The sequence below is a fragment of the Kogia breviceps genome, chromosome 2 (assembly GCF_026419965.1).
Source record: "Kogia breviceps isolate mKogBre1 chromosome 2, mKogBre1 haplotype 1, whole genome shotgun sequence".
Taxonomy (NCBI): domain Eukaryota; kingdom Metazoa; phylum Chordata; class Mammalia; order Artiodactyla; family Physeteridae; genus Kogia; species Kogia breviceps.
This window is the reverse complement of record NC_081311.1, coordinates 19,371,932-19,383,941: the sequence shown is the minus strand read 5'-3', so window position 1 is coordinate 19,383,941 and position 12,010 is coordinate 19,371,932. Positions and strand designations below refer to the sequence as shown.

The following is a 12,010-nucleotide window of genomic DNA, read 5'->3' as shown; positions in this document are numbered from 1 at the left end:
CCAGCATTTATTATTTGTAGACTTTTTGATGATGGCCATTCTGACCAGTGTGAGGTGATACCTCATTGTCATTTTGATTTGCATTTCTCTAATGATTAGTGATGTTGAGCATTTTTTCTAGTGTCCATTGGCCACCTGTTTGTCTTTGGAGAAATGTCTATTTAGGTCTTTTTCCCATTTTTTGATTGTTTGTTTTTTTTTTATATTAAGCTGTATGAGCTGTTTGTATATTTTGGAAATTAAGTCCTTGTTGGTAACATCATTTGAAAATATTTTCTCCCATACTGTACGTTGTCTTTTCATTTCATTTTTCATTTCCTTTGCTGCACAAAAGCTTTTAAGTTTAATTAGGTTCCATTTGTTTATTTTTGTTTTTATTTCCATTATTCTAGGAGACAGATCCAAAAAAATATTGCTTCAATTTATGTTAAAGACTGTTCTGCCTATGTTTTCCTCTAGGAGTTTTATAGTATCCATCTTACATTTAGGCCTTTAATCCATCTTGAGTTTATTTTTGTATATGGTGTTAGAAAATGTTCTAATTTCATTCTTTTACATGTAGCTGTCTTGTTTTCCTAGCACCACTTATTGAAGAGACTGCCTTTTCTCTGTTGTATATTCTTGCTGGCTTCCATTTTTGATGTTGAGACATCATCTCTCAGTCTAACCATCATTTGTTTTAAGGTAATCTATATTTTAATCTTGGTTTTGATAGCTGTGCCTACTGATCACCATGATGCGTCTAGGTGTACATTTCTTTATATTTATTCTGTTTGGGAGTCCGTGGGTCTTTTGAATCCGTGGTGTCTTTCAATAGTTCAGGAAAATCCTTAGCTGTTATATCCTCAGAATTATCTCAGCCCGACCTCACTCTCTTCCTCTTCTGGGACTCCAGTGAAATGTATGTTGGACCTTTTTACTGTATCCTTCATGTTGTAAACTCACTCTTCTCTGTTTTCCATACATTTCTCTGTTATATTCTGGACATTTTCCTCTGATCTAACCTCTGGTTTATAATTCTCTCTTCTGTTGTTTTTAATTTGCTGCCAAACATTTCTATAGAAATTTTAATTTGTTACTGTATTTTTCCTTTCCAGTAGTTTTGTTTGATCCTCTTCTAGATCTGCTAAGTCATCTTCTACAGCTTTTTTCCCTGCAGATATTTGCAAACTTGTTGTTTCCTTTTTTTTCATGTGGTAAGCATGTTTAAACTTAATAAGTCTGAAGCCTGTCCAGGTGTGTTTCTGCTCTCAGCTGTTTATACTGGTTCTCACTCATGTTGCCTTACTTCCCTATGCATCCAATTATCATTAACTGTTTTGCTAGTCATTGCCCTTAAAACATTATTTGTGGAGATTTTCTGAGGCTTGGAATAAGTGTACTTTCCTCCTTATGGCTGGATTTTAGGGGCACTACAAGTTGGGTACCACATCAAACCAAATTAATTGCCCATCTGTTCTGTACATTCCTGGGGCTAAATGTGCGTGAGGACAGGTCTATGGCCACATCTTCTCAAGATTCTTTTATCCCCCTTCCTTTTCCTTCTCCTGCTCTACTTAAGTACAGAGCAACCTTCTCTTGGCCTGTGGGGTTGGAGAGGAATAGGAAGTAACAGATTAGTTCAGGTTTACCCTAATTTTGAGAGTGTACTCTGGGACCCTGCTTCATGGAGGAAAAAGTATCCTATAAGTCTTTACATTGAATATGCTCTTTGCCTGGTTGCCTGTCACCCTTACCCCTCCAGTGTCTTCAGGGTGAAAGCAGCTTGGGCACTCAAATAATTCTCTAGTTTCTTTGAGTTCAAGCTTCCCCCCCAACTTGGCCTGGCAGGGCTGCACTATCTTTTCAACTCCTGAGTGCTTAAAGGTGATTATCCTGAGTTTTTTTCAGCCAGAGGATTTATCTGAATAATCCCCTACCTAACCTGCCCTATGGGAAACAGCTGTTCCATGTTTATTGTGTACAATTATGCACTATATTTACCTTTAAGAAATTTATCGTGCCAAAAGATCAAGGGAAGGTGGGCCCACAAGTTGTGTGTGTGTGTGTGTGTGTGTGTGTGTGTGTGTGTGTTAAGAGATTAGTAGTCATCCTGTGGAAGACTGATCTGGTGTGTAGATTTTTGGGGAAAAAAGGTATGAGACTTTGATGGATTGTTCCAGTGACATTATGAAATTGAAGAGCTCCTCTTGCTTGATACCACTTGTTCTTTCCTCAAGGGGTAACTTCAGTTGGTTGGCTAATAAGTTGCATCCTTGCCTTGAAAAAATAACCACCAAAGGAAAACCACTCTTAGCTGGTTTCCCTGACACCTCAGCCTGGTCCTGAGCTGCCCTGTAATGGCCAAGGTCCAGCTTTTTCAAATCCAGAGCAGCTGTGAGGGCAGCTGGCTTTGATTCAGATGGTAGAGACAGCATTAGTCAGCAGCCTCCTCTCTCATGGCCTGATGCCTTAGCCCTGCAACGTGTGTCTGTGACAGTGAAGGTGGACTCCTGACTCTGGCCACGGATAAGTAGATATGCCTGGGTCAGGTTTGTGAGTCCAGTCTTTGGCCAAGCCTCAGCATCACGCTTTGGCCAGTTGGTCTTGGATCAAGCTTTCAAAACTTTAAATCCCAAATGTCAAGAATGAATTTTTGACCCCTTGGTTCTCCCATCCCAGATTTGGATGGAAGCCTCTGAAATGACAGTCAACATGAGGAAAAGCTTGTAAACCGTTTGTTGATTGATAAAACACTTAATGGATTTCTACTGTCTGGAAAACATCATACTGGGTATTGTGGTATCCTTGCTCCCAGGATGCTTAAAATCTTGCAAAGAATTAAGTAAGAATGGTCACCTAAGAAAGGAGCTGAGATTTAGTGGGGGCCCCTGAGGCTGACTGTGAGAGCCATCTGTGATGTTTGTCATTCCATTGCTCATGAGGTTTGACTTGGCTGGTCGGGCTGTCTGGGGTTCTTTTCCTTCGCCACACTTCAGTGAGCATCCCTCCCCAATCTGGGTTCATATCTGTGAGTGTGACCTTTCCGGAGGCCCATCCTTCAGTCAAGTATAAAGGTGGCTGTGCGTCTCTTTCTAAGACTTAGCAAAAGACAAAGTGGAGAAAGGTGGAAACCAATCTTGCTGCCTATCACCAAGCTTCACACAAAGAAACAAAAATTAATTCATGATTTATGTGTCAGAATAGACTCAGTTTCCTGGAAATCATCTTAGGATGGATATTGGAATTTGATTAATAAAACATGGCTGGAGTGAAAGATGTGTTCTCTTCACCAGCTCGCTCAGAAATCACTGTTCTGCATTGTTCTACACAGATGAGTTTGATGCACTTTTTAATTAATGCCACTAAGAGAGCAGGTAGAACTTCAGTAGACAAATGCCACGTGTGCCTTTAAGGAGAAACCAGCTTAAAATCAGATTTGTTTCTTCAGCAAGAATTAGAGGATACACTGGAAAGCTTCACCAAGCTGCCCCTCTCTTTCTTGGCAAGCAGTCATCAGGCTGTTAGTTTCTAGCCCCCAACTTCCTTGACAATGGGAATTCCTTCCTAGTTTGATTCTAAGCACAGATTCCGCTTGCTTTTATTTTTGGTTTTCTGTTTGCTCGTTACTCTTCTTTCATTGCACATGCTCTTTTCCCACGTCCTGCTCCTCTGATTGTCTTGCTGAGTTTCTTGATCCCAAACCAGGGCGACTTCTGTACTCAGCTTGTTGTGAAAGTTCAGTAACATGTGACACATGGTATGTTGTCCAACTTTTATATCTTTATACTCCTCTGGCGTTTGGCCATGGGGATCATGTTTTGCTGAATGTAATACTCTTGCCATTTAAATTTTAATTGATGTAAATAGTAAGACACAATTGTAGTAGACTGGACCCTCTACCTCCCCCTCCTCCTCTTCCCCCCCTCCTCCCTCTCCTCCTCCTCCCTTTCCTTCTTCTCTTCTCCCAGAGGAGGCATCAGAAAGCACTCATAGAGTATGCGGAGTCTTAAAATACCAACTCCTTAAACTTAGGATAAATCTCATTCTGTTACTGGCTTTTGTATGTACCTGTGGAGGAAAAGTGATCACGTGTTGGAGAGTAATACTATGTTAGAGGTTATCTTGATCTGTTACAAAAGCAGAGAAGGAAGACAGTGCGACTGTTTTGGGCACAGCGCTGTTGACGGGTTGATAGCGGTGACACAAGGTAACCAGTGTTCTTGGAGGAGAATCAGGACAAGGTTGGGTTTTGGCTTCTCTGCTACTACCTGGGCACCCCTGCAACACTCAGTCTCCCTAGGTGCTCTTATGGGCCCATGTTTGGATGTTGTCTTGGCCCATTGGAAGATGAGCTGCAGCTCTGTTGGGTGGCTGGTGTCCTCCGATCCCTGAGTGTTGCGGTAAACCCTACTGTGTGAGTCATTTATACAACAGTATTTACTGAGCTTCTGCTTGTGCCAGGTATGGGCGCTGGGCAGGCAGCAATAGAAGAGGCAGATAAGCTCCCTGTTCTCATGCAGCTTATATTCCAGGGGAAGGACAGGCAATAAAGCACAAAACAAACAAGATAATTTCAGATATTGACAAAGGTAGGATAAGGGGACAGAGGGACCATATGTCCTTTAGGTTCCCAGGTCTGAGGTGGCCTTTTTGGGAAGGGGACAGTAGCACAGGAGCCTGAGGTTGAGAAGGGACCAGTCACATGAAGATCTGAAGCAGTGCGCGGTCCTGTAGAACTTTCTGAGCGCTGGCGATGTTACATACCATCCAGTGTGGTAGCTGCTTGTCTCATGTGGCTGTTGAATGCTTGAAATGTGGCTAGTACAACCGAGGAACTGAGTTTTAAGTTGTATTTAATATTAATAACTTAAACAGCTTCGTGTGTTAATAGCTATCCTCTTGAACAGTGCAGATCTAGAGGAAGGACTTTCAAGGAGAGGGAACCGCTTGTGCCAAGGTCACACCACTTGTGTGACCTGAGGACATGGTCCCCCTGAGAACCCAGCATGGGATCTATGTCTGGAAGCTGGGCTCTGTCTTCAAAGAGCAAATCTGGAAAACTTAAAATTGCTTCCTGCCTGTGTTTTGTGGGTCCCTGGAGAACCCACAGAGGAACAACAGTTAACCAGATGGGAATGAAAAACCCCTGCCCAACAAAGAACCCATTTCCTTTCTTAAGAAGGGCTCATTCCCACATTGTCTGACTCACAACTCTTAACTGGTTTCCTCCACTTGCGGGCTGGGGCTGGCCTTTGTCTGTGCAGGATGTAGCTGTTACATAGGCCTCAGCTTGTTCATTCTGGGACTGAATCCTGTCTTTGTTCTTTGCTTGCATCTTTTTGAAACCAGAGGCTGGAACCTCTGCTATTGCTCTTTTAAGGGGTCCCTCTGCATTCTTCTTACTGCCTTCCATTCACCCCAGGGGCCTGAGGCCCCATCTTTTCTGGCTTAGCTTCCTCCTCCCCCAACCCTATTGCTAAAGATGGCATAGTCAGCCCTGCTTATAAAGAGAAACTGGTCTTTGGAGAGAGTTTCACCGTGAATTTCCACTTCTGTTGAAAGGGTTAAGAAAGAGAAGAGGAGTGACAAAGAAAGGCTCCGGGAATGTTTGCAGTGGTTTTCTCACATGCCGTACATGCACTGGGATCTCCTAGGCCATGGAAACCTCTGTACCGCTTGGCCAAGCATTGGGCTATTCCAAGCAACTCTTGGCTTATCCCGGGGCTGGGGCGGGGGAGGGGGGCGGGGAGTGGCAGGGACCAGCTCTGCCCCTCCAGTGCGGGTGGAGATTCGCCTCCAGCAAGATTCTCAGCTGAAAACAGAGATGAGGTGGCTGCTCCAGGGTCAGTGTGCTGAAGATTAGAGGAGGCCCAGCTATAATCTCTACTCCAGCTCTAGCCTGGACAAGTCATTGGTTACCACTCTCTCTGCACTTGCACACCCCAAAGGAGGTACAGTTACTTAGTACCACCCTGACGGGTACATAGGACTGAGGCCATGGGCCCAAGCCAGCTTCCGGGGGTTGAGCTGTGACCCTGCCTTTTCCCCTCCGTCCTGCCTGACCGTCTGCAGTGAAATCAGAGCTCCCCTCCCCACCCCCAAGCCAGCAATGGGAAAGGGAAAGACGCTGCGGACTTTGAACTGCAGCATGTGCCATGAAGCTGTCTCGATGCTGGCAACCTTGATCTCTCTAGTGAGAAGTCTGAGGTCATAAAATGCGCCGTCGTTGACCCCTGAGCAACAGGCCGCATTGCTCTGCCTGCTTTGTACAAGTGCCTTCCCGGTACAAGTGTGAAAACGCACCTGGATTGTGCGCTTGGGCCTTCGTGAGAGGACAAACGTGGATGCCTTGCTTCTCCAGGTGTCTTGCCCTTACTTTTTGGCATATGGTTCTCCAGGAGAGAGGTGTGTGCTCTGGCAAAGAGGTGGTGATAGACAACTTAATATACGGGAACTCATTAGAAGGTCCTTATAAGCTAGATGGGGCAGTATCTGCCCAACTGAATTCATTTGTCTCTAAAAAAAATACGTTTTTGCCCCGAAAAATAAACATGTTTATTAGAGAAAAATTGGAACATCTACAAAAGGAGAAAGGAGGAAACAGTTACCTGAGATTCTACCATCTAAACACAGCCACTCCTGTTAACATTTTGGTGTGTTCTTCAATATTTTTTCTTCTTACCTAAGGGTTATTTTGCCTTTTACATGTCTGAAACCATAACATATATGCAATTTTGTGCACTGGCTTTTAATTTTTTTAATTTAAAAAAGATTTTATTTATTTATTTATTTCTATTGAAGTACAGTTGATTTATAATGTGTTAGTTTCTGATGTACAGCAAAGTGATTCAGTTATACATATACATAAATATTCTTTTTCATGTTCTTTTCAATTATAGATTGTTACAAGATATTTAATATAGTTCCCTGTGCTATGCAGTAGGACCTTGCTGTTTTTCTATTTTACATATAGTAGTTTGTACTACTAATCCCAAACTGCTAATTTATCAATATCTCTCCTCTGCCCTTTCCACTTTGGTAACCATAAGTTTGTTTTCTATGTCTGTGAGTCTGTTTGTTTTGTAAATAAGTTCATTTGTATCATATTTTAGATTCCACATATAAGTGATATCATATGATTCTTGTCTTTCTCTGGCTGACTTACTTCACTTAATTATGATAATTTCTAGGTCCATCCATATTTCTGCAAATGGCATTATTTCATTCTTTTTTATGACTGAGTAGTATTCCATTGCATATATGTACCACATCTTTATCCATGCATCTGTTGATGGACACTTAGGTTGCTTCCATGTCTTGACTTTTGTAAATAGTGCTACTGTGAACATTGGGGTGCATGTATGTATCTTTTCGAATAGAGTTTTCTCCGGATACATGCCCAGGAGTGAGATTGCAGGATCATATGGTAGCTCTATTTTTAGTTTTTTAAGGAACCTCCGTATTGTTTTCCATAGTGGTTACACCGATTTACATTCCCACCAAGAGTGTAGGAGGGTTCCTTTTTTCCCATACTCTCTCCAGCATTTACTATTTGTAGACTTTTGGATGATGGCCATTCTGATTGGTGTCAGGTGATACCTCATTGTAGTTTTTATTTGTATTTCTCTGATAATTAGTGATGTTGAGCATCTTTTCATATGCCTGTTGGCCATTTGTATGTCTTCTTTGGAGAAATGTCTATTTAGGTCTTCTGCCCATTTTTGATTGGGCTGTTTGTTTTTTTGGTTATTGAATTGAATGAGCTGTTTGTTATTTTGGAAATTAAGCCCTCGTTAGTGGCATCATTTGCAAATATTTTCTCCCAGTCCATAGGTCATCATTTCATTTTGTATATGGTTTCCTTTGCTGTGCAAAACTTATACGTTTGATTAAGTCCCACTTGTTTATTGTTGCTTTTATTTTTATATCCTTGGGAGACTGACCTAAAGAAACATTGCTGTGATTTATGTCAGAGAATGTTTTGCCTAGGTTCTCTTCTAGGAGTTTTATGGTGTCCTGTCTTATATTTAAGTCTTTCAGCCATTTTGAGTTTATTTATGTGTATGGTGTGAGGGAGTGTTCTAACTTCATTGAGTTACATGCATCTGTCTAGCTTTCCCAACAGCACTGGTTTTTAATTTAACATTAAATAGCAAGTGGACCGCAGACTTCACATTTCATGGCCACATGGTATGCCCTTAAGTTCCTGTGTGCTTGGCACTTTGGGTGTTTTGAGCCACAAGGACTCTGTAATGGGGTGGAGGTCACACACTGAAGCCAGGTGCAGACCCCACGTTTCCCTCCTCCCAGGTGAGAGTTCCTTATATTCGGTTCTCAACCTTCCACTGTCTTCATCCCTCACCCATGGGTTGTATACCCCTGTCAGGTGTGTCTCTTGTTATGTTACTGTGTGTAACCCCTCGCCCACCTTCCACTGAGGGTCACTACACCACCCCCTTTGGGATGTCGCCCAGGAGTGGAGGCCAAATTATCCCCCCTTCCATTGTGTCACCTCAAGGAACTCATAGTCTCATAACAAATAGCAGCATTCATCTGGGCCAGACTTGTCTTTTGCTTCTCCCAGCCCAAGGTCCACCACTGAACCCTTCCCATCCCCTGTGTTAATACTGGCTCTGTAGCAGGAGAAAGGATTAGCTGAGAAAACAAGGACAGGCTTGGATGTCCAGCAAACGGCCTTGGGCTGTGGTGCTCTGGGGATCGCTGCTGTCAAGGTGGGTGGATGATGAGTCTCCCACCCCTCCTCTTTCCTCTCTGAGCTCTTTTCTCCCTTTCAGGACAGGCTTCGTGGGTATGGGTTCACATAGGGCCCTTTGCTTAGAAGGTTTAATGCTCCTCTGCTGCCATCTTGAAATTCTTAACAATTTTTGAACAGTGATCCCGTATTTTCATTTTTCACGGGGCCCCACAAATTATGAGCCCGTCCTGCTCTTATGACACTTGGAACACACCTTATCTGCAGCATTCATCTTATTTTACTCTGTTATTCATACTTACAGCTCACCTTGCACACCGAAAGGTGTTTTAGTGGAAGGACAAGGCCTTTGGAATCAAGCAGACCTTTTTCAAAACACCACATACTGACTTTGGGGCTTCGGGTAAGTGACCCAGTCGTTTGGAGCCTCAATGTTCTCATCTATAAAGTGGGGATAGTGATCTTAATTTTTTAAGGCTTGTGAAGATCAAGAGAATGTGTGGGTAGTGTAATGCCTTGCATATCCACCCTCAGTATTACCTCTTGTTCCTCCTTCCCGCCTTTGGCTCTTCATTTCCAAGTGGGGCCAGGGTTTGTGTCCTAATCTCTGGGTAAGAGCTAGGACTGCACAATCACAGGGGCTCATTCTAAGGACTGACTTTTCTTCTCCTGGGAATTGCATTCTAGGCCATGTATCGGGCACTTTTTTCCTTAATAATTAAGTTCACCATCAGTGTATCATGCCGTGGAGCTCACGATTACACATCCTCAGCCGGCGCCGATTGCACCAGGCCCTGGGCTGTTGGACACACACCTTCTTCCGTAATCCTGGAGGGAGGCACAGTCCTCGTCCCATCTCCCATGGCCGCCTGCGCTGTCTGCTCCAGGGCCTGCGTTCTTAACCACACACCACTGCTTCTCCTTCGGGACAAGCGAGGGCAGAGGCTTAGATACGGGTTTCGGGAGATGTGTGTGGTGGAGTGCCTTTATGAAACTCCTATTCTAAGAGAGTGCCAAGTATAATGAAATGAGACAGAGACAGAGGAAGGGCAAAGTGTTCAATGATTGGTTGGAGCCTAGCCTCGTGCCTTGGGGAGACCTAGGAGATCATGGGAGGGGCCCAAGGCCTGAGCATAAGTACGGCTGTGGCCAGGTTGGCTGGATCCCGTGGGTCAGGATCTGGGACTGGTGCTTTTAGGTGTCTGTGACTGAGTGAGGGGCAGAGAGCCAGGGTGCCTGGGGCGGCCTGTGAGCCGTGACTAAATTAGGAAGAAAGAGCCCTCGGGCTCTCCAGGAGCTCAGTGGGCAAGTGGGCGGTGGACTGGCTTTTGGTGGGCAGTTGGGAGCCGTCTGTTCAGACAGGCTTCTCAGTGGCTGCAGGAACGTCACACGCTGAGTCCTAACAGGAGGGGCGCCTCCCTGACGCTGGTGACCATTCCCCCCCACCCCAAGGAGTCTCAGTCAAATAGGAGAATGCTGTGAGCTTTCGTCTCTAGTCCTTTCTAAGCTCTTTTGGGGAGGTTTTACCCTGTAGAAGGTGTACCCCCCTGAATAGTTTTGCGAGGGTGTTATGCGGGATTGTGGCCATCACAGATGAACATCGGATGGTCCAGACAGGGCACGAAGGGGCGACGGCTGCTCTGTGTAACCTGGCAATTAGGCACCTGCAGACAGCAGCTTTTGACTTAGAAAATCACGTGAAGGTTTAGTTGGTTTGATTAAGTATTACAGTGTGGGATTTGGAAAGAGAAGAGGAAGAAAAGTGGCAGGAGAATGATGGCTCCGGGAGAGAAAAGTGAGCAAGTTCCTAAGTAATTAAACCGTAAGTCAGGCCAAGACCATCACGGAACCCATGACCTTCAGTCAGTGCCTCACAGAGAGGGGCTTCCTGGCTTTGTTTTCTTCTCTTCCTTCCTTCCTTCCTTCCTTTCTTTCTTTTTCTTTTCTTTCTTTCTTTCTTTCTTTCTTTCTTTCTTTCTTTCTTTCTTTCTTTCTTTCTTTCTTTCTTTCTTTCTTTCTTTCTCTCTCTCTCTCTCTCTCTCTCTCTCTTTCTTTCTTTCTTTCTTTCTTTCTTTCCGTCTTCCTTCCTTTTTTTTTTCTTGGTGTCACATTTTTTGCAAGACTTTTAGAAGGGCTTAGCTGTAGGATATTTTCTCAGCTGCAGTACTGTTGACATCCTGGGCTGGTAATCCTTGCTTATGGGTCTGTCCTGAGCATTTAGGATTTTAGCAGCACCACTGGCCTCTGCCCAGTAGACACCAGTAGCGCCCCCAATTCTGAAACAAAACGTCTGCAGCATACCCTGGGGGAAATTCTCCCCCAGTTAAGGGCCCCTGCTTAGAGCAGAAGAGAGCCGGTTTTTCCTGCTGAAAAGTGTTGCAGTGACTACTTCGGAAGGTGAAACGGTGGGTCGCCTCACTCCAGCTCCTCCTGTTCCACAAAAATTTCAGAAAGAGGGGCCAGCTGCTCAGGAGTTTTGCGGGTTGGGAGTCAGTGTGACCGTGCTGTCTGAGGTGGCTACATCACTAAGGGTCCTTGTGGGGTCCTTTTGGGGACCTTAAGGACTAAATCGTCACACGTGAAAACCCAGAGTCAAAAACAAGCAAGTAAACAAACAGACAAACCGCCATCACCACCACCACCCACAAAAAATAGGAAAGTAAACCAGGACTGAAGGCTTTGGAGTTTTATTAAAGATGGACTCATGGTTAGCACCAGCCTCCCTCCTTCAGAAGCAGTCTCAGGAGTCCTGTCTGCATAGAGCTGGCCTGGGTGTTGCTATGTGAAGAGGCTGAGAACATGTGGCATAAACATCGACTGATATTGTTTGCCATTTACACTCAGCATGTGTAATGCAGCAGGAATGGCTCCTGGAGGCATGTGACTCTGCCCTTCCAGCCGGGTGCGCGGTGCCTGGGACCGCGCTTTCTCTTTCGCCGGCTCCCTCGCTCATTTTCCCCCTCCTCTGCCCCTTCCCAGACTCGGGAGGGAGAGTCTCAGTGGATGCTTGTCATGACTGGCATGCGGAAAGCTGGTAGAATGTCATTGGAATTTTCTAGGGAGGCACATGCGCGACACCCAAAATGATTCCGGGCTTCAGTGGCCTCAGGTGAGCGCTCCATGCCAGGAGCCCTGCTCTTTTTTGAAAAGGTAAGGTTGCATGACATCATCCTACCTTTCCCCAGCCCAAGCAGGAAATCAAGGGTTTGGTGGGGTATTTTGTTTTTTGTTCTGTTTTGTCTTGTTTAATTCTTTAGTCCGGGCAGCACTTCTGACCATGTTCTTGGCGCTAAGCATTTGTACATGAGTATGCAA

General features: G+C 44.6%; 1 protein-coding gene across 9 annotated transcripts in view; it reads left to right on the top strand.

The window, feature by feature from the left end:
• Nucleotides 1–12,010, top strand: part of RBM20 (RNA binding motif protein 20) — a 209,131-nt gene that overhangs the window by 113,600 nt on the left and 83,521 nt on the right. Inside the window, exon 1 of one of the 9 annotated variants that reach the window (XM_067024691.1) lies at nucleotides 11,589–11,845. The exons of 6 other annotated variants lie outside the window; for them this stretch is intronic. In XM_067024691.1, coding sequence (XP_066880792.1) covers nucleotides 11,763–11,845 — 83 coding nt within the window. In that variant the 5' untranslated portion in view covers nucleotides 11,589–11,762. Of the gene's footprint in view, nucleotides 1–11,588; nucleotides 11,846–12,010 lie in introns of those variants that run through there. 2 more of the 9 variants (XM_067024698.1, XM_067024693.1) reach the window with 2 other exon arrangements.